This window comes from Schistocerca serialis, chromosome 3 (genome assembly GCF_023864345.2).
Source record: "Schistocerca serialis cubense isolate TAMUIC-IGC-003099 chromosome 3, iqSchSeri2.2, whole genome shotgun sequence".
Taxonomy (NCBI): Eukaryota; Metazoa; Arthropoda; class Insecta; order Orthoptera; family Acrididae; genus Schistocerca; species Schistocerca serialis.
Genome location: NC_064640.1, coordinates 250617609 through 250640835, shown reverse-complemented (window position 1 = coordinate 250640835; position 23227 = coordinate 250617609). Strand labels below are relative to the sequence as shown.

The window sequence follows — 23227 nt, the reverse complement described above, 5'->3', positions numbered from 1 at the left end:
TGTATGGGCGGACATTCTCCAAGATCACCTAACAGGACATTATTTGCTGCCTTCCCATTTGAATGGTCCATATTATGAGCTCCTGCAAGATGTGCTTCCACTGTTTGGAGTCTTTACCCCTTGTTGTCCATGAAAGGATGCAATTTCAACACAATGGTGCCCCAGCCATTAACATGTACAGTCATCGTTAGATTATGAGGGAAGGTCCTGTCCCATGGCCAGTGTGATTGCCAGATGTCACACCTCTGAACTTTCTCCTCTGATGTTACATCAAGATGTTGGAGTATGAAACCCCTACAGAAATGGTTGAAGACCTGCTTCCCAATGTCCAAGATGCCTGCCTCCTGGTCCAACAGGCACTAGGGACCTTTGAGATAGTGCAGCAGAACTTCATGCACCATTACCATGCCTTTGTTGAGACCAGTGGTTGTCAATTTCAGCAATCACTATGAGCTACATTGTTGTTACATGATGTGTACTGTGTATGTCCATAATACAATAAACATATGTTTCTGACTTGGTTCCCCAATTCAGTATAATCAGTTGTGGACCCAATATAACCTCTTTTGGTTTGACCCAAAATGTTTGAGACACTCTGTATTTTTGTGAGTTTTAGCTTCCTTAGCTTTTTACGATGTGTACTTTATCAATGGTTTTCACTGTGTGTTTGCTTCTCCATATTTACAATGTACATTCTATGTAATTGTACCAATGCATTTTACTGATACCTTTCATATATTTCTCTTGTAGAGCCTTATAGAATGGTGTAAGGCCAAAATGCATAAGGCAGAATAAAATACATATGATGGTCAAAACTAATTTCAGATTTTGAGTGCATTAAAATGGACAAAATGACTCATAAAGTATTTACGCATTCTGCTACTAGAATACAAATACTTCATGTAGCTAACTCGCTAGTGACAGCTAATATTTTGAGTTGGTCATTTTTACTAAATTGACAATCACTATCATTAGAGCCATCTCCCATTCAATTTAGCAACCTAGAAAAGTCTTGCGCAGAATATTAATAATTGTTTACACCCAGAGCAGGATGTGCAAAAAAAATTTTAAGCAAGTATTCTACTGAAATCAGCTAAACAGTCGTATACTTGGCATGCATGTCCAGTACAATTTGCAATGCAGGGAACAGTTAAAACTAAGGTAGATTGCATGAGCTAAGTTTGATTATACTTATGTTGATCAGCCAGTAGGTACCACAGTGAGTGCCATGTTTTTGAGATGGCCGCTGAATATGATCAGCTGATCTAACATCAAAACAGCTTTGATACAAACCACACTCCTGTTTAGGACTGTCAAAGACTTGGAAACCCATATTATGACCCCAGCTCCAGTCCCGCTAGCTAGAGGAATGTTTTCTATGGAATATACAGAGTAGAGATACTCACCAATGAAGGTAGTTTCTGATCTGTCATCATAGCAACTCTAACTACTCACTCTAATGGAAACAGGCCCTAGCAATTCAGCACAACCTGTGTAGACTGACCAGCTGTACCACCACCATCCTCACTGCAACTGACCTGTCCAGACACTGAATTCCCACTAGATAATGAGGCTGAGGATCTCAGTGTCAGCCATACCCTTCCCCAGTGGTCCTGGCAAAACCCCAGGCAACATCAATCCTATGTGCTAATTTAAGGGAGGAGTGATTTAATATCACATGACAGTTATATCTACTTAGATGAGATGGCAAGAAATATTATTTGTTTCAAAGCTTAAGACTTTGAAATATTCTTTTGTGGGGCACTCAAGACAAAATTCCTGTTATAACTGGAGTCAAAGGGGCACATTTCTTAGGTCAGATTCTGGCCACAGACAGACAGTACTGAAAGAAATTTGAGCAGAACTGGGCCATAATATTTGTTAAAGTTTCCAGAAAAAGAAAATTAATTTGTTTGATGAGAATATTAGGGAGTTGGAAAACAAGGTTCATGAGCTTCTTGTACGCCTACAAGATGTTGAGAATTCTAAATTCTCTGAACACCAAGTATTCACAGGGATGGAGAAGTTCAATATCAGCGTTTATAGACTAACATCATTTTTGTGTAGAGTTATCATAAAAAAGGAGGAGCTGCAACATATGTTAAAGGTGGACACAAAATCGAAAATCTTGAAACAAATAATTTTTGTGTTGATCAGAATGTAGAAGCATGTGCTTGTGATTTGCTACTGCAGAATATCTCTCTGATAATTTTAACAGTCTAGAGATCCCCTCTAGGAAACTTTCAGCTGTTTATATGAAATCTAGATGCATTGTTGAGCTACCTGTCAGACAAGAAGTAACAGTTAGTAGTTTGTGATGATTGCACTGCAGATTTCTCAAAAGATGTAGACCAGAAAAATGAACCAGAATTATTATTAGGGTGTTTCAATCTAATTTCAGTAGTCAATTTTCCAACTAGTTTTCAGCAAGATAATAGGAAACTGATTGATAACATTTTTGTAGACAGTGCTCAGGTTGAAACAGTTAATGTGTACCCATTTATTAATATACTATCTGATCATGATGCTGATGTAATGGAAGTAAACAATACAGCAACTTAAAAATCTGAGGCAGGTTCATAAAAGGCAGTGAAGCTTATTTATGAGAATTGTACAATCTTTTTAGAGTAAGTTAAAAGAGGTGGTATGGGATGGGGTATACATATAAGAGATGCTAATGATATTACACAGTAAATTTGTGTAAATATTTGAAAGTTGCTTTTCTAAAAAGTTTCCAGAAGATTCATAAAAGAAATCATGCAATCCAAGGATAACTAAGGGAACTAAAAACTCATGTAAAGGGAAGAGGGAAATTTATATAAAGGCCAAAATAAGTCAAGATCTGACATTACCTGCATACTAGGGAAAAATATTATAATATTTTAAGGAAAGTCATTAAAACATCAAGAAATCTGTGTCCTGATAGGAATTAACAAAGTAGATAATAAGGTTAATACTATATGGGATATTGTCAAATGGGAGGCAGGACAGCCAGTCAGTGTACAAGATACCATAACAATTACACTAAATGATAATGTTGTAACTGATAATTCAAAAGTAGCAGGCACTTTTAACAGTCACTTTGTATAGGATTAAATGGTTTGCTTCAAGAAGCAAGAGAATATATTAAAAATATCACTTCACAAAACTTTAAGCAGCTAGAAGTAGCACCAACATCCTTCACAGAAATTAAGAAAAATACAAAAATACTAAAAAACAAATGTTCATGTGTCACTGATGGAACTTCATACTCTTTAATTATGAAGCAATAGCAACCAAACAAATAGAAATACGAAGAGAATGTCCAGAAAAAGTTGGCTTGCAAATCTCTTTTCAGAAGTCTGAATTCTTCTACTCAAAATTAAGTATATAAAAATTAGATGCAAAGTATGGCAAGATAAACAGAGTTACACATTTCAAATATCTACACGAAATTCTCAAATCTACAGGAGGAGAAAAGATCTCACAGAAAACTTGACTAAAAATATTAAGAGAGCTAACTGCAGAGTGTGAGACATATATAAAAGAAATGCATGTCTATTCAAACAAAGGTCACACACTGCAACACAGTCATTAAGCCTGAAATACTGTATGGAAGTGATTTCCCTTATGAAAAATTATGTGGAAAGCATACTGAAGGAAGAACACAAAATCAGGAGGAAAATTCTCATCCCAAAGCTGACAGAAGAGGGGTACAGATTACATTCTTGGAAAACCACAGAAAAGATGTCAAACCTAGCAGTAGCAGCAGATGTCAGAAAAAGAAGGTTAAAGTTCTACAGGCACATTAGCAGGCTACCATCAACAAGACGCACCAACAGAATTCTGGCTTACATACATGGGGTCAAGTCAACAATACCAAGGATCATAGAAGTTAAACATCACTAGAAAAATTGCAAATCAATCCTATAGATATTGAAGACAGAAAAAAAAAAAAAAAAGGTTGCGATACTGTGATCTTCCAAGTCTTTTTTTAAATTTTATACTTCTTAAAACGCTATTTTAGTGCTTTTCTGAGCATTTTAAAAAGGTGAGTACAACATATGTTTTATATCACTTCAACCACAGTGAAAGTTCTATTGTACCACAGTTCAAAATCTACAGTTCTGATTTTTTCCTTCAGAGGTACAAGTGTGTACAGTCACAAATCCCGCACTATGTGTGTGTGTGTGTGTGTGTGTGTGTGTGTGTGTGTGTCTGTCTCCTGAATTGTGTATGCATATCCTGTAAAGTGTAAACTGACTTTTTCCACATAATTTTGGTAAAAGAATTGTCCAAATGATCTATGGAACATGTTACTAACTAACTAACTAAGCATGATATGTGGGGCTTATGACACTTTGCACACAACAAGAAGGCTGCTTCAAGCCTCTGATACACACTTAAGTCCTTGTTTATGAAGCTGTAAGTACGTAAAATTAAGATATCTGTATATAGCTTGGCTCTCATTTGTTCACATTATGGATTTCACTTTGGATTCTCAACTTCTGTTATGATAATTTAGCTTCTGCCTTTTTGCTATCAACTACCACTCATGCTGGAAGCGTGCTTTCCATAGTTCTGCTGTTCTGAGCCAAACTTGTGCATCACCACTGATACTTCAGTGCTTACAAACATAAATAGCTATGCTGTCTTCACCATGTTCTGAACTTTGTCACTGTTGAATATGATAGAAAAACCACTAAATTTACTAATCAATGACCATGTTTGGAATAGTTTTATAGAAAACCTCCGAGAATGTCTACATCTCTCTCTCTATCTCTCTCTCTCTCTCTGTCCAAACAGGTCTCAGAAGGCCCCATGGTACAAACCTACTGCCGTGTCATCCTGGACCAATAGACATCACTGGATGCTGATCTGGAGGGGCATGTGTTCAGCAAACCATTTTCCTGGCCATTTTCAGTTTTCATGATCAGAGCTGCTTTCTCTTAACTAAGCAACACTTCAACTGGCTCACAGGGGCTGACTGCACCCCTCTCACCAACAGCGCTCAGCAGACCTGGATGGTCACCCATCCAAGTGCTAGCCAAACCCAACAGCAGTTAAATTCAGTGACCTGACAGGAACCAGTATTACCACTGCAGCAAGGCCACTAATGAGAATGTATATATACCTTCTAGCAAATACTTACTACAAGTTCAAATGGTCAGATAGATTGTAAATTGGCCAGGGCATTTGCAGTGGATATGCTTGCATACTGTTTCCTCAGCAAGCACTGAACAGAAGTTCATAACTTTCATAATGTTGAGCACTCTGAACTCAGTCAACAATGTCAACCAAGTATTGAATATTGCTTTTTACCACAATTGAACAAGTAAGTGTGTGACCTTTCTCCATGTGTTACAGTTTTCTGTGTTCACTGTACTTTTCATATTTGTCACTGCTAAGCATGAGGTGTGTTCAAAAAATTTCAGAACATTTGTAATTTCGCTCCGGTGGCGTGTTGGAGCAAAATGCAGTTGGCATCCCTGCACACACCTGTATTTGATGTTTAACCGCGAGAAGTTTCATTGTTGTAAGTCAGTTATCATGCAGTGCTGTTGTGTCACACAGTTTGCGAATTTCGAGATGGCAGAGTTCGAGGAGCAACGCGTCTGCAATTAATTTTCCGTGAAACTCAATAAAACTTTTACAGAGGCACCCCAAATGATGCATGCAGGAAGCCTACAGTGATGAGTGCTTAAGCCACACTTTGTGATAGGATTGGTTCACACAGTTTAAAAATGGCCAGACGAAGTTAAAGATGACCCTCATTCAGGATAGTTTTCTTTGCCTTTGAAGGATTGATTCATCATGAGTTCATGCCACAAGGACAAACTGTTAATCAATGATACTATTGGGATGTGTTGTAATACCTGCAAGAAAATGTGAGAAGGATGTGGCCTGAAATATGGCAAGACAGTTCATGACTCTTCCATCATGATAATGCACCTGCACATTCATCCATGTTGGTGCATGACTATTGCATTAAAAAAATCATGCTGCTGCCTCATACTCCATATTCTCCAGATCTGGTCCCTGCAGATGTTTTTTCTATTTCCAAAGCAGAAAACCCTATGCAGATGGCGCTTCACATGATCCAGCAAGAGGCGTACCAAGACCACTTCTAAAAGTGGAAATGGCATTGGGAGTGGTGTACCAATTGTGGAGGAGAGTATTTCAAAGGAGACCATGCACAATAACTAAAAGACAAGTGTAGAAAAATTTTGTGGACAAAGTCCCAGAATTTTTTGAACAGACCTTGTAAGATCAGTTTTCAATTGCCAAAATTATATATTTCTGCTTCACTGTTAGTGTGTAAGATAAATACTTGTCATTTTCAATGAAGTTCACAGTAACACAAGACATTTGTAGGTTATTTGCTTAGCTTTTCAAACTCTTGATTGATATGAAAAGCTAATTTCTTGACCATTTACCCAGATGAATGTTACCACTATACAGTGCCCAAGGATCAACTGGAACATCAAATTGTGAAATATATTTCTTAGCGTAAGTTGCATTCCCATCATCCTCCTGAACTCAGTCTCCACTAGCCCCTGGTTTATACTTGCCTCTATCCCATCTCCTATATCCATCTCATCCTTTCTCCTTGTGCCACACCAGATTCAGGTAATCTTTGGTGCTTTTCTACTACATCTTAGTTCACATTCACGTTCATTGCCTTACCTCTAGACCTTCAGCCATTCCCCTGTTCTGTTTCATTAAGTGAGGAGGTTCAGTGATAAGACACTGGACTCATATTTTGGAGGATGGCAATTAAATCTTCATTTGCACATCCAGATTTACTTACCAATCCTTCCCTAAGCTAAGCTTGTGCTCCATCTCTGATGACATCATTGTCAATGGGATTTTAAACCCTAATCCTCCTACTGTACTGTTTTATTATTCTTAGTACTCACCATAGCAACAATCACTATACATCCCACTAATCCTACAATTATTTAAATGTTCATTTAGTCTATTTATTAAGCTCCTTGATACATTGTGATGTTCTCATATTTAATTGCAGGCCTATAATATCTTGGCTCTTTATTTTTTTATTTATTGCTAGTGTTATTGCTATTCTGCAAGCCCTTTCATTTCAAACCTGACAATTATTTATGTGTTTGTCCAGCTAGAGACAACAATCTACTATTCATTACATTTTCTCACAGTCACTGTTGTTGTCTGGCTGCTCCACAAAAATTCTGTTATGTCATGTAAAATCAGACAAATCTGACTGCTCATAAGTGTTACAGGGATTGGTAACACAGTATAAGAACTTAGATGAGAGAACAGTCTTAGCTGGCATTTGCTAGTACTATTTTTGTCATTAAGAACTTTGACAATTTTCAGTGTTTTTTACAACACTAAAAATATCATGAATCTTTACAGATATAAATAACTTCTGACAGACTTCCATAGTCATAATTTATGAATAAGTGCAGGATAAACATTGTCACATAAATTTGTGTTAGGTAGTGATTCATATATCTGAAGACCCCTTGCTGCAAAATTCAAGTCAAGACATAACTGATAGATCTTCTACTAAATGTACTCACCAGATTAATGCAGGTTTGTTTCTTCCTACACTACAATGATGGGAATGAAAAAAAAATCACATGTAAATAACAAAATAGAGGTAACAATAAGAAATTCTTTTGTTTAAAACATTAAAAAATACTCATTTTTACACAGTATGTAATACACAATTTTTAACATGTGTAGATAATTTTTTTTTTGCATTTTTGTACTTAAAATGGCATCTGAATTATCCTCCTATTTGCTTCAACATAGAAACAACACAGCTGCAGCAAAAATATCAATGTGATATGTAACAACAAATGATACACTGAACAAAAACTGAGCTGACTCACAGAAATATAGAGTATGTTACAGTTTTAGAATCTGTATCTCAGTTTTGATGTGCTAGGAAGAATCATTTCATGACTGAAAGAAATCTGCATTTTAGTCTTATATACAATTTATTCAGCTGGATGTTTTTGACCCAAACAGCTGTTCCTCTTCTTGTACTTTTATACATTAACTGAACGAACTGTGACAACACCCATTACTTCTCCTCCACATTCTGATCTAGAACTATGGTTTCTTCCTCTTGTGCTGCCACTCTGGTGACTGGCAGCAAATTCAGATCCACTATGGCATCCAGAGTCCAAAGTAGCATCACTGTAGCAGGTTGAAGTTTGCTGTGTCTGAGACTCAGATTCTTCCTCAGTACTGGCATTTACTTGATACAATCCTTCTACGAAGCTCCTACTACTGTTGATGTTGTTTGGATTATTTGACAGTCTCATGGAGCTATCCACATTAGTCACTGTAGGGACCAAAAAATTTAAACATCTGTCACTAGGAGATGATGATGATGGGGAGTTAAAGTTTGTGCAGTGGGATGCATTAAGTCTTCCTGTAGAGTTTACCACATTATTTCCATTAAAGGTGTCATGTACTGTAATAAAATTTTTGTGATGCCTATGAGTGTGTAAAAGCTGGGGTTTGGCTATTTGCAGTGGCTGTTCAGGGATTGTTTCATACTGTGCATCAGGAGCCAGAAAATGTTTATTTCTTTGTAGCAAGGGAAAGCTGTCTAGAGGCTCACTGTTAGCTTTATGAATACTGTTCCTTTGCTGATGTATGTGAAGCTTACTCAGCTGCAGCACTGCTGAGATGCAAGGAGTTTCATCCTGGTTATTCTTGTTGCTCACTAATACTTCATCATTGGGTATTCTTAGAACTGATGAGGGCTCTGGGCTTGTAATGGTATCTCCTATGACAACATCATTGTTACAGTATACTGAATTGTGATTGTAATTGTTCGTTGCTACAAAATTGTCACATTGTGGCAGAGAGTGTGTTACCTGACATGTATAACAATTTTCATTATTATCTGGTACATGAGAAGTAACACCAGCTTCACAGTCTGAAAGTGACATGGCTGACTGTTGGATATTTTGTGAAGTGTCATAATCATCATGAGATTTTAGTTCAATATGTTGCTTATTGCACAATAAATTATTATGATGTGATGCTTCCTGCTTGCCCACTGACAAATTATCTTTTGACAGGCTCCTCTGTCTTGTTAATATGAAATGAAAGCAACTGTTTGATAAAGTATGTTTTCGGTGATTAAAAATATCAGCTGTTGGATTTTTACATTCAGAATCAATAATTTCATGCTTGCACTTGTTATGATATTGATTAGCACTTTCTGATAATGCCAATTCATTTTCTGAAGTATTTTTTAAATTAACATGCTTTGTTGTGACACTGCTTCTTTGCTGTATGCCCGTTTGCTTCATATTAAGATGATGACTTTTATCTGATGTGGCAAAACACTGTGATACTTGGTGTAATACTTCTGGTTTGGGAACAATAGGCTCTTCTGCTGAAGAAGCTGTAACATTTTGTTTCTGTGGAGCTGAAGCTTCATCATAGAAAGATGAATCTGGCCCATCATTGTGAACAGACACATTACAGCAAGAAGAAACATCAGCAAAATAAACCTCAGATTCAGTTAGTTCATTTCCATTTCCATTTCCATGTGGAGCTTCATGTACAGTAAAAGCTGAACTTGCCACACCTTGCATTTGTGGTGAGCTGTGATTTGGCAGTCTTCCATCATCCTCTGGCTCTGAATGACCATCAGTCGTTTCCAAATGATGTGGAGTCAATTTATCAGCAACATTAAAATCATTTAATGCTATTTTTTCAGACATACTTTGACTGCGGTATGCTTCTGTTATCTGACGTTGTTGACCAAATAATACTTGTATACTGTTTCGTGGGAAACTGGATGTTGTATTAATAGCAACAACATGAGTTGGAGATGTGTGCTGTTTCTTTTGATCAATAGAAAATGGTATGTTAGCAACTGATTTCACAGATGAAATATCTATCCTCTTCTTTGCTTTTCGTACTGGGAGTGTGTTACTTACTCTTTCTCTACTAACTGATGAATTTTTAGTATTTTCACTGCTACTGTCAGCTGAAGCAGGTAATTTTGATTCATCTGCATTTGTATAATTTTCAGTAAGCACATTTTTCCTAACTTCTTCCACATTTGTGTCATTGGAGCCTGCTGCCTGGAGCTGTGAATTGGCAAAGCAGCTCTGCTCTCCAAGAAACTGGCCTTGTACATGACAGTGTCTGTGAACATGACTGACACATGGTGGGCTCATAGAACTAGAATGTGGGAGCACTCCAAGGATAGGTTCATGATGAGCTGGACTACTATGGTTTGAGTATGGCGGTGGTGGTCCCCACATGTAGTAACCTGGACCATAACTCTCCACTTGTACAGATGCAACACCAACTCTCCTCTCTGCCTGGTGGTTATGCACGTCTGGATTTGGACGGCTGCTGAAACCATATTGACTGTCTGGACTGCTAGTGGTATTCCGGTAATTTTGACTGCTTTCTCTGAAAATTTAAATAAAAACAGAGTTAAATGAATTATATTTAAGCCAAATGAATTGTTATCATTCTCTTATTAATACTATATGAAATGTTTTGTTAGTTCAGAAAAATCTCACGTTTGGATTATTCTAACATTTTACATACAAAAGATATGGAAAAATGAATGGTTGTGAATTATTCTACTTATATGACTGTTGTTGAGATGTAATAAAGTACTTTTATTGTTAGATAATGGATAATTGAATTGTAAGTTGCCTATGCTACTGCAATTATGAATGGATGCTGCTGAAAGGGTTTTTCTATTTAATAATTTCAGTGTGGACATGAGAAGTACTACGAGCAAACATTTTTTGTGCTCATACCAGATTACTAGAATTCCAAAATAAGCGTTACTCTGCAGAACAGGATTTTCAAAACTACAAACCAAATGGGGTGGTGCAATGGTTAGCACACTGGACCCGCATCTGGGAGGACGAAGGTTCAACCCCGCGTCCGGCCATCCTGATTTAGGTTTTTATGATTTCCCTGAATCACTCCAGGCAAATGCCGGGATGGATCTTTTGAAAGGGCATGGCTAAAATCCTTCCCTGTCCTTTCCTACTCCGATGAGACCAATGAACTTGCTGTTTGGTCTCCTTCCCCCAACAACCCAAACCCCCCTCAAAACAACATATAACAACCTGAAGACTACAGAGCTTCATTTGCTACTTTACAGATGATGTTCTCTTTCGTAGAAATGAGCTTATTTGTTGATATGACAGTGGCAGATTGGTTTAAAAAGAGAAATCCTATTTGTTCTCAGTGAAATATATTTTCAATATCACCAGTGACTGAAAATACTTTAGCACACATATATAATTTTATTTTATTAAAGCAGGAATTTTACAACCCGAAAACCTGAATTATTTATTTTTCTGCCTTCCATAACAGACATTACCTGGTATTTTGGTTGGTTGTATTGCCTCGAGCCCAGGGCAAACGACACCAGCTCCAGCCAGATGTAGGCCTGTGTGTATTTGAATTCCCATCTTCACCTGGGTTTGGTGAATATAGGTTACCCACTCTGCGTGGTGTCCAGTATCTGCTAGGATTTCAAAAAACAGCATAGATAGTGTAAAGTTAAAAGATTGGATTATTTATTCTGCATTTGAATGTAAGTGCAGAGAAAAAATTACAAGAGAAACTAGAGGCAGGAAACAAATAAAAATGAGTTAAGTATCACAAGTAAAGTACCCAGTTGACTGCAAATAAATATTTTCACCTCAAATCACAACTGGGTCCAAATCTGCAGGCAGGTCATCAACGAAGTACAACACTTAACACTGAAAGCACATTTATAACTGTAACCAACATAGGGTCAGAACAGAACTGCACTTCTGGATGAAGATTGCATCTCTTCATACAAACATCAAATACTCCAGAATGCTGCTCTTTATGCAATGATTAAATATTCCATAATATACAAACATTACAAACACAACATACTTCAAGAAAAGATAAATATTAAGTAACAGGCTTGAATTGGTGAGCTGCAGCACATAAGCCAGTAATGGTAACTATTATTTCACACTACATGCACCACAGCTCATAGCACTGATAACTCTCCTGGAGAAACAGCAACCCACTGTTTCAGATGTTGTCATTGGAGCCAACTACAGCGCCCTTGACCTAGATCTTGTCAATGGTTCTCTATGTAGTGGCACTGGTGGGTCCTTGTGTTCTGGTCATGCCATTATATTGTCTTCACTACTGTGAGCATAGATGGTAGCCCATTCCATAGAAGCTTAGTGATTCTCAAGTGGGTCTCCATGCAGAGGACGTGAATAATGTCTCTGTCCTTTTGTCGTCTTGATGAAGAATCATAATCCTTGACTTCATATGTGACATCCAATGAGCAACAAAGGATACGATATGGCCAAAAGAAGTGTGGAAGTCCTACTTTCTGCACTGGTGTAAAAATCCATACCCAGTCTCGTGGGCTGCATCTCACTGGCTGGTGCTTCACATTATAGTGCTCTCAGTCTTCCTCCTACATGTCTAGGTTCCTTAAACCAGCTATCTGCCTTGCTTCTTTGATGCTGTTGATAAGGTGTTTCACATATTCATCCTGAGTATTACCCGGTTAAAACAGGAACAATGTATCCATTGTCATTTCGGCTTCACAACCATGGAGCAGAAAGAATGGTGTGAATCATGTAGTGTCTTGCTTTGCTGTGGTGTATGTTAATGTCAATACAGGAAGTACTGTATCCCTATCTCTCTATCTGACACCAACATACACCAAGAGTGTACTAGCCAACATCTTATGAAAGCATTCTGTGAGATGTTGGAGTAACGTTGAAATGCTTCAGGATAGCTGGTTGTAGAAGCTGGGATGATGAGCAACAATATCTGCCCCAATGGATCATATTTCCTCTTATACAATGTTCTGTTTGTTAATTGGAATTCTCCTTTGGTTGGTTCCTCCTTTTTCAAGGCTTCTGTGGTTTTCAGCAGAGCTGGATCTTCCCTCTGCTGGGCAGCAGTACCTTTTAATCCAGTGATGACTGAGATTCCATCAACACTTCTGTGTTCCAGCAAAGGATTCCTTGAAAGGCAGTCATGATCTTGTGTTTGCATCCACCTTTGTACACCACTGTGACATTGTGCTCCTTAAGCCTCAGTGTCCATCTCACCTGACAAACTGATGGATCATTTAGGTTAGTCAGCCTGCATAGAGAAAGGTGTGCATCACAAAGATGAATGGTTTACCAAATAAATAGAGCTGCAACTTGTTGTTACCCCACACAACTGCATGGTACTCTTTCTCAGTTGTAAAATAGATCATTTTGGATTTTAAGGGTAATCTGGAAATGTTAACTATCATTTTTTCAGCACCTTCCTGAATTTGCACTAGAAACTAGCTCCCCCAAGATTTTTATTTCTTGGGCAGTTAGGAAGTTAGGAGACATATTTTTGGATTCATACAGAGGCCTGCAGCCTGAGTGCACTTTCACATGGTTGGCAGGCAGCTTAGATGTTCTTCAAATTTCTTGAAAAAACAACAATGTTGTCTAGATAGCAAAGACATATTTTCCAATTAAGGTATTAAAGAGGATATCCACCATACATTCATAGGTGGTTGGAGCATTGCACATTTCAAATTATATAACCTTAAACTCACAGAGTCTGTCATAAATTATAAAGACAGTCTTTTCCGAGTCAGCCTCATCAATGTCAGTCCTATAGCCTGCCTACACATCCATAGTTTAGAAATATTTTGCTTCTTTCAAGCAGTCTAGGGTGTCATCAATGCATGACAATGGATAGATTTCTTTCTTCTTCATTTTGTTCAGTTGTCATAGTCGATTCAGAAATGTCATGTGCTATGCTTCTTTTTCACAAGGACCACAGGAGAAGACTAGTAGCCCTCTGGAGATTTAATGATGTCATCTTGCAGCATCTTTTACACTTGTTCCTGTATTATTCATTCAGCAGGCAGCACTCTATATGACCACTGCCTAATTGGTGTATGATCCCCAGTGCTGATAAAGTGTTATACCTTGGATGGCTTGGTCTACCTTTTCTGCACTCTGGATTTGAGAGCATCTGAAAATTTACACAGAATGGCTATCACTCACCAGCATTGTTCCTCAGTCAGGCTATTTCCTATGGGTAGTTTGATTGAAGCTTTCTCCCCCTGAATTATCTCTAATGGTAGCAGAGAATGATTCTTTGTTGATGACACTAAGCTGTCCTTCATGGATTGATTTGGCTGTCCCTTCACACATACCTTTAGAGATGAGTTCTGGCTGCTTGTGACAACTGGTGATTCACAGTTTTCCAAGACCACCTAACAATGCTTATGATTGTCACTTTCTTTTGTGAGCCTGGGTAGCTTTGTGCAATTGACAAAAGCTTCGCAGTTTAACTGAGCATCTCAAATGACCACTTGTCTCATTGATGATGGCTGGATAACGTCTTTAGGATAAACAGCCAGCTAGAGCAATTTTTGTTATGTGTGCTTATTGGAATTCCTTCATCAGTCTGGAGCTCTGATCCTCCACAGTCTATGACTGCTTATGGTGCCTGCAAGAAGTCCCATCTGAGAACAACATTATGACTACTTTCTATTGGAATGACAGATTTAAACGGCTGTGTTCTGTCATTGATAATTATTCTTGCAATATGTTTTACTGTCAGCTGGACGTATGTCCGCCCCTGGTAACTGAGTGGTCAGTGTGACAAAATGTCAATCCTAAGGGCCTGGGTTCGATTCCAGGCTGGGTCACAGATTTTCTCCGCTCAGGGACAGGGTGTTGTGTTGTCCTAATCGTCATCATTTCATCCTCATCGACATGCAAGTCACTGAAGTGGCGTCAAATCAAAAGACTTGCACCTGGCAAATGGTCTACCCGACGGGAGGCCCTAGCCACATGACATTTACATTTATTTTTAGCTGGACATATTTCCCATTTGTGACCTTCAGCACAATTGCTTTCATCTTCTTTAGCTACTGTGATAATTGCCTGACATTACAAGAAAAGAAGCTCCTGAATCCACAAGTGCCTGGATAGGCTGGTCATCAGTGATGACATCAATGAGATTTCCTGACAGCTTGGTGACTGTTGTCCATAGAGGATTTGCATCTCTGGCAGTCTCACCTTCACAGGTGGTCACCTTACTTAGTTTTCCTGAAGTTGGTGGCTACGCATGTGGCTGGTAGCTCTGTATGGCAATGGGAAAAAGCTGCAATGTATTGGGAGTGACAACATCCAGGGAATGGCAATGGGCTTTGTCCCACAGGTCAACTATGACTGGCACGGAGAAGACTGTTGTGATGGTTGGTGTATTGCCATGTAATAGTGATAAAGCACTTGTCTTCTCTCTCTGCAGTAGTGTACAATGTGTCCAGCGCATCCATGGGGCAAACATATTGACATGATGTCCTCTGTCCTCCAAATGTCTGTTCTTCCATGGGATGCAGTACTTGTCAGTGGAGTTGGTCATATCTGCAGTGATCAGATGTTGCATTGTCATTTGATGGTTGTTGCATAAGTCTGAGTTGGCCACTGCGTAAGTGTGAGTTTGTCAAGTCCATTCTTGGAGTGTTTGACTAGTGGCAGAGATTGGTGTTAAAGATCAATACACCCTTCTTTAACATTCCCTGTTACCTCCTAATGCATGGGGCCCACATGGATGGCTGCTGTCTTTTGTTATTGTGACTGCCATACACTACTGTATCCCTTGTCTTCCTATCTGGCATATGAGAGAGGTGAATTCGTGGTGGTCTTCCACAACTGTCACAGAAACCACATTCTGCAACTGACCATATTTCTTTCATCCAGTTCTTTTTTGTATGAATCGAAACATGACTGCGTCGCAACCTTTTGCTGGCGTGGGTGCTTGCTCAGATAATTGTCCTAAAAGGACAAATTATCTCGGCGGGACAGTGACGCCGCCATCGCGACCTTGGGACCCGGGGGGCCCCTTTTTTTTCTCAATTTGCTGGCACCGCTTGGTGAATTCCTCTGTTATGACATACTTTACCAGAAGATATTGGCAAATGTCTTCTGTGACTCCTTTCATCAAGTGTGAGATTTTGTTGACTTCTGTCATACTGGGGTTCATGATGGGGCATAGGGCCAAAATATCTATATGTATGAGCAGGTCATTTCCCCATTATGTTGGTCCTGTTCTTAAATTGTTCTTTTAATAATCAGACTTGCTGCAGATTGTTGCCAAATGTTTTCATCAGTTTGGCCTACCTTCACCAAACAATGTCACATTGAAACCATAATCAACTCCAAATATGAAGGCAGGATCATAAGAAAGTTCAAAACTTAGCATCACTTGACACCAGCTTATAGGCAGAACAGAACTAAACTCCTGGACAGAGAATGCAGCTGTTTATACAAACACTGAATATTCCCAAATGCTGGTATTTATACAAATACTGAATATTTCAAAATAAACAAACATTACAAACATAACATATTTCAAGAACAGATAAACATTAAATGAGAAATAATTCCTGATGATTGGATTTGAACTGGTGATCCTAAGCACACCAGTCAGTGATGCTAACAATTATGCCATACTGCATGCACCACAGCTCATGACAATACTGATGAGAAACAAAGCAAACAAAATAAAAAAGAACTGATGTAATCATGAGAGTAGTATTTAAGAATTTTGAGACTTACATATTTACATCCAGCATTTGTGTTTAACCAGTTCAACAGTAATTTGGTGTATCAATTGGTGATGCGAACTAAGTTCACTGCTTTGCAATTTACATATTCAGATTCAAGGCCATTTTCAAAGTTAGTAGCTTCACAAGGTAATGGTGCATAGAAACTCCATACAACGTAACTGATATGCCTAGGAAAATGCCAGTGCCTAAAATGATTACTAAATTATCTTATATCTTAATCAGGATTGTCTACTGAACTGAGGAAAATGTGTAAAACCATTTTATATGCATGTCTGTCCACAGAATTTACTTTACTAAACAGAAAGAAAAGGAAGAATCAAAAATAATAAACAATAATTAAAAAAGAGTTTTTGATTTTAACACAAAGTATTGAAAATATAACCAGTACCAAGGAACAATATTAATCTTAAGCAACATTAGATGATTTTTTTAAAAAAAAATAGTAAGAGGTTCTACAGAATGAGATTGCTGGTTGGAAATTCCATTAAGGCAAGAAAAGGAAAATAAATCTCTGTTTGCAGCAAAGAAAATACATGGCTCATTCATTTTCAAAGTAATGAAATGCAATCGCTTCTTCTTTAAGAAATTGTGCTTCTCATCACTGACACATATGTGGGAAAATTAAAGAGATGTGCTTTTGTGTTTCTGTTCATTATAAGTGACTGCAGGAAATGAAGAACTGTTGTCTCTTTTTCCTTGGATGTCCAAAGGCAGACATAATGATGAGAAGTTCTCATGGTTACAGCACTTAAGGGATCTGATAGGAAGAATCACCAAAGATGCTGAAGATCTTAAGCACCTCAGTGATGATGATGTCATTCATTTGCTTCAGTTTTAGAATTATTCTTTGCAGTTGCAGTTAAATTCTGCATTCACATTATACAGAGCTGTGAGACCTACATATATCAAGACCATCAGTATCATCCACCATGTGGGAATGAGGCTACCTATGGCTGCTTCCATCCACATTCTGTGGCTGGGCAGCCTCCACTAGGAATCTGGTGGTAGCACCTTGTGGTGTGTTATGTCTATAGATGTTTTGCTGTTTCATGATCATCTACATTCCAAACTGTACCTCATTAAATGAATTGCCCATGAACACTTAAACCATTTGATATGTATGCCAAGCAGGACCTAATGGTAGGTGGCATAAGGAAAATATCACCCGCAACCCAGAGTTGGAGTTGACTTCTAACCACTCTATTGAAGAGGCCCAAAAAAATTTAGGTTTAGCATTTTTAACTCTATTTTATAGAATTTTAAATAAACTCCACAACTAAATGGGTGTATTCACTGATAGATCTAAACAGATGGGTTTTCATAGCTGCATTGTAACTTCTCCTGAGAATGTTCTTAAAATATGTTTACGAAATTGGTGTACTCTGTCTCATGCGTAGTTACATATAACCTAGAGGAACTGGAACAGATGATGTGTATTTGTAAAGCAAAATGTTTCACATGCTCTAAATTTCTGAATCCATTGTATATGTTACACAGTCCAGACAATACTGGTCAACATTATACAGCTACAAAGGATTAGAATGAGGTGTTATTCCACTGGGTCAGAACACATGAGAATTCTGGGAAAAGAAGTGGCTGATATGACAGAAGCATGTGCTGAAAATACTCTTGATTCATTGTGCTGTTGCCAAACAGACTATCACCTCAATGTTGATGTTCAGAGTCATATATCAGTGTAAATTCCATTCTAATGTAGAGGCTGTCAATCTCGCTGTTTCCAAACATTCCTTCACAGAAAATATAAAGTAATTGGATGGATAAAAAATCAACTCACCAAGTGGAGTGGCAGCAGGAAAACACACTTATCAATTGTATTGCAATTTACAAGCTTTTGGAGCCAGTGGATCCTTCATCTGGCAGAAGGGTTGAAGGGGAAGGAAGACTTCTTCTGCCAGAAGAAGGAGCCACTAGCTTTGGAAACTTGCTAACTCTGAATACATTTTATACACGTGTTCTGCTGCTGCCACTTGTTGAGTCGATTTTATATCTATCCAATTACATTATATTTTCAAAAGTTGATAATTTTCATTGATATACATTACTGGCCATTAAAATTGCCACACCACGAAGATGACATGCTACAGATGCGAAATTTAACTGACAGGAAGAAGATGCTGTGATATGCAAATGATTAGCTTTTCAGAGCATTCACACAAGGTTGGTGCTGGTGGCAACACCTACAACATGCTGACATGAGGAAAGTTTCCAACCGATTTCTCATACACAAACAGTAGTTGACCTGCATTGCCTGGTGAAACGTTGTAGTGATGCGTCGTATAAGGAGGAGAAATGCGTACCATCACATTTCCGACTTTGATAAAGGTTGGATTGTACCCTACGTGATTGTGGTTTATCGTATCGCGACATTGCTGCTCGCGTTGGTCGAGATCCAATGACTGTTAGCAGAATATGGAATGAGTGGGTTCAGGAGCGTAATATGGAATTCCGTGCTGGATCCCAACCACCTTGTATCACTAGCAATTGAAATGACAGGCATCTTGTCCACATGGCTGTAATGGATCATGCAGCCACGTCTTGATCCCTGAGTCAACAGATGGGGATGTTTGAAAGACAACAACCATCTGCACGAAACAGTTCGACGACATTTGCAGCAGCATGGGCTATCAGCTCGGAGACCTTTGCAGCAGTTACCCTTGATGCTGCATCACAAACAGGAGTGCCTGTGATGGTGTACTCAATGATGAACCTGGGTGCACGAATGGCAAAACGTCATTTTCTTGGATGAATCCAGGTTCTGTTTACAGCATCGTGATGGTCACATCTGTGTTTGGCGACATTGTGGTGAACGCACATTGGAAGTGTGTATTCATCTTCGCCATACTGGCGTATCACCAGGCTTGATGGTAAGGGCTGCCAATGGTTACACGTCTCGATCACCTCTTGTTTGCATTGACGGCACTTTGAACAGTGGACGTTACATTTCAGATGTGTTATGAGCCGTGGCTCTACCCTTCATTCGATCCCTGCGAAAACCTACATTTCAGCAGGATAATGCACGACCACATGTTGCAGGTCCTGTACAGGGCTTTCTGGATACAGAAAATGTTCCTCTGCTGCCCTGGCCAGCAAATTCTCCATATCTCTCACCAATTGAAATCGTCTGGTCAATGGTGGCTGAGCAACTGGCTCGTCACAATACGCGAGTGACTACTCTTGATGAAGTGTGGTATCATGTTGAAGCTGCATGGGTAGCTGTACCTGTACACGCTATCCAAGCTCTGTTTGACTCAATGCCCAGGCTTATCAAGGCCGTTATTACGGCCAGAGGTGGTTGTTCTGGGTACTGATTTCTCAGGAGCTATGCACCCAAATTGCGTGAAAATGTAATCACATGTCAGTTGTAGTATAATATATTTGTCCAATGAATACCCATTTATCATCTGCATTTCTTCTTGGTGTAATAATTTTAATGGCCAGTAGTGTATTCCTTTACAGAGGAAGAAGATACATCAGTGCTACCCCTATTTAATTCAGGTAACACCGCCAAGGTGAATGGTATATACACTCCTGGAAATTGAAATAAGAACACCGTGAATTCATTGTCCCAGGAAGGGGAAACTTTATTGACACATTCCCGGGGTCAGATACATCACATGATCACACTGACAGAACCACAGGCACATAGACACAGGCAACAGAGCATGCACAATGTCGGCACTAGTACAGTGTATATCCACCTTTCGCAGCAATGCAGGCTGCTATTCTCCCATGGAGATGATCGTAGAGATGCTGGATGTAGTCCTGTGGAACGGCTTGCCATGCCATTTCCACCTGGCGCCTCAGTTGGACCAGCGTTCGTGCTGGACGTGCAGACCGTGTGAGACGACGCTTCATCCAGTCCCAAACATGCTCAATGGGGAACAGATCCGGAGATCTTGCTGGCCAGGGTAGTTGACTTACACCTTCTAGAGCACGTTGGGTGGCACGGGATACATGCGGATGTGCATTGTCCTGTTGGAACAGCAAGTTCCCTTGCCGGCCTAGGAATGGTAGAACGATGGGTTCGATGACGGTTTGGATGTACCGTGCACTATTCAGTGTCCCCTCGACGATCACCAGTGGTGTACAGCCAGTGTAGGAGATCGCTCCCCACGCCATGATGCCGGGTGTTGGCCCTGTGTGCCTCGGTCGTATGCAGTCCTGATTGTGGCGCTCACCTGCACGGCGCCAAACACGCATACGACCATCATTGGCACCAAGGCAGAAGCGACTCTCATCGCTGAAGACGACACGTCTCCATTCGTCCCTCCATTCACGCCTGTCGCGACACCACTGGAGGCGGGCTGCACGATGTTGGGGCGTGAGCGGAAGACGGCCTAACGGTGTGCGGGACCGTAGCCCAGCTTCATGGAGACGGTTGCAAATGGTCCTCGCCGATACCCCAGGAGCAACAGTGTCCCTAATTTGCTGGGAAGTGGCGGTGCGGTCCCCTACGGCACTGCGTAGGATCCTACGGTCTTGGCGTGCATCCGTGCGTCGCTGCGGTCCGGTCCCAGGTCGACGGGCACGTGCACCTTCCGCCGACCACTGGCGACAACATCGATGTACTGTAAGGACCTCACGCCCCATGTGTTGAGCAATTCGGCGGTACGTCCACCCGGCCTCCCACATGCCCAGTATACGCCCTCACTCAAAGTCCATCAACTGCACATACGGTTCACGTCCACGCTGTCGCGGCATGCTACCAGTGTTAAAGACTGCGATGGAGCTCCGTATGCCACGGCAAACTGGCTGTGCACAAATGCTGCACAGCTAGCGCCATTCGACGGCCAACACCGGGGTTCCTGGTGTGTCCGCTGTGCCGTGCGTGTGATCATTGCTTGTACAGCCCTCTCGCAGTGTCCGGAGCAAGTATGGTGGCTCTGACACACCGGTGTCAATGTGTTCTTTTTTCCATTTCCAGGAGTGTAGATTTTAGTATCAGTGCCATTGAGAAACAGCTGAAATCACTAAAATTAAACAAGGTTCCGATGTATTCCTCTGAAATGGATTGTAAAGACAGCATTATATATATATTAGAAAGTGTACAGCAGTATTTAAACAGTCATTCTTCACAAGCACTTCACAGCTATTTTCAGGGTGCAGTTGTATTTTTAGATTTTGATGTAGAAAACTTGTTGTGGGTGGTAATGTCCATATCTCAGCCATGACTGCAGTCTCAGGCAACTGAAAGCACACTGCGAGCAGTGGCACCAGTGCATGATGGGAGTGACAACTGGGTGGGGCTAAGGAGGAAGCTGCGGCGGGGAGGGAGACAGATAGTATGGTGGGGATGGCGGACAGTGAGATGCTGCAGGTTAGGTGGTGGGCTGGGCAAGGGAGAGGTGGGGAGGGAGGAGGGAGCAGTAGTGGAAAAGGAGAGAAATAGAGAGAAAAAGATAAATAATTATTGTTAATAATAGCGGACAGAGATTAATGGAAACTGATGACAGAAGGGTTATGCGATCAGAGGAGGTGTTGCACAGATATCACTCAGCTGTGTAGTTCACAAAAACTGATGGTGGATGGATGGCTCCAGATGACCCAGATTTGAAGCAGCCATTGAACTCAGGCATGTTGTGCTCAGCTGAATGTTGTGCCATTGGGTGGTCGATGTTGTTCTTGGCCACAGTTTGGTGGTGACAAGTCATTCTGGTGGACAGCTGGTTGGTTGACATACAGTCCCTGGCCAAATTATTAGACGAACTGCACATTTTTAATGTTGTTTGTAATAATTACATGTTGAGTACTATATTTATTGCGATTAATCAGAAAAATTATGACAGCTATTCAGGGAACTTATTACATTGTTGAATTTTGTATCTATTATTGCTTCATGACATTGGATTGTTGACTTATTGTAGGTATTAATATGCAGAGTACAGCATACAGGAAAGGACCTGCTCAATAGTGTCCTTGCATGTAACTGGTGTAATATTTTGCTCACTTTTATTATCAATTTTGTAATATCGACATCACAATTGATTGTTTAACAAACAGATATTACTAACTGTGACCTTTAAAAATAGGTAAAAGAGGGGATATTCCACCACATAAAAAATCTTATTAACACAAAAATGTATTCCAGTCAAGAAATTTCACAAAGGTTGGAAACATCAGAAGCTAGTGTGAGGCGCATAAAGAAGAAAATTGATTCAGGTGAAGAACTGAGCCCCAAAAGGAAGAATAAATGTCGAAGAAAACCAATTTTCACTCCAAGGTCAGAAAGTTTTCTCAAAAGAATTTGCCTAGAAAACAAATTTGAAACAACAAAACAGATAAAATCTCCAGAATGAGATTTTCACTCTGCAGTGGAGTGTGCACTGATATGAAATTTCCTGGCAGACGAGGTACTGGCAGAATTGAAGCTGTGAGGACGGGTCGTGAGTCATGCTTGGGTAGCTCGGATGGTAGAGCACTTGCCCGTGAAAGGCAAAGGTCCCGAGTTTGAGTCACAGTCTGGCACACAGTTTTAATCTGCCAGGAAGTCTCATATCAGCACACACTCCACTGCAGAGCGAAAAATCTCATTCTGGAGACATCCTCCAGGCTGTGACGAAGCCATGTCTGTGCAATATCCTTTCTCCCAGGAGTGCT

The 23227-nt window shown here is 39.9% G+C and overlaps 1 protein-coding gene across 2 annotated transcripts in view; it reads right to left on the bottom strand.

Moving 5' to 3' along the window:
• Window positions 1-7622: 7622 nt before the first annotated feature.
• LOC126469997 (uncharacterized) overlaps window positions 7623-23227 on the bottom strand; it is a 406280-nt gene continuing 390675 nt past the window's right edge. For both annotated transcript variants that reach the window (XM_050097453.1, XM_050097454.1), the window contains 2 exons: window positions 11351-11499; window positions 7623-10416 (listed from right to left, as the gene is read on the bottom strand). In XM_050097453.1, the coding sequence (XP_049953410.1) occupies window positions 8016-10416; window positions 11351-11499 (2550 nt within the window). In that variant the 3' untranslated portion in view covers window positions 7623-8015. The remainder of the gene's footprint in view (window positions 10417-11350; window positions 11500-23227) is intronic.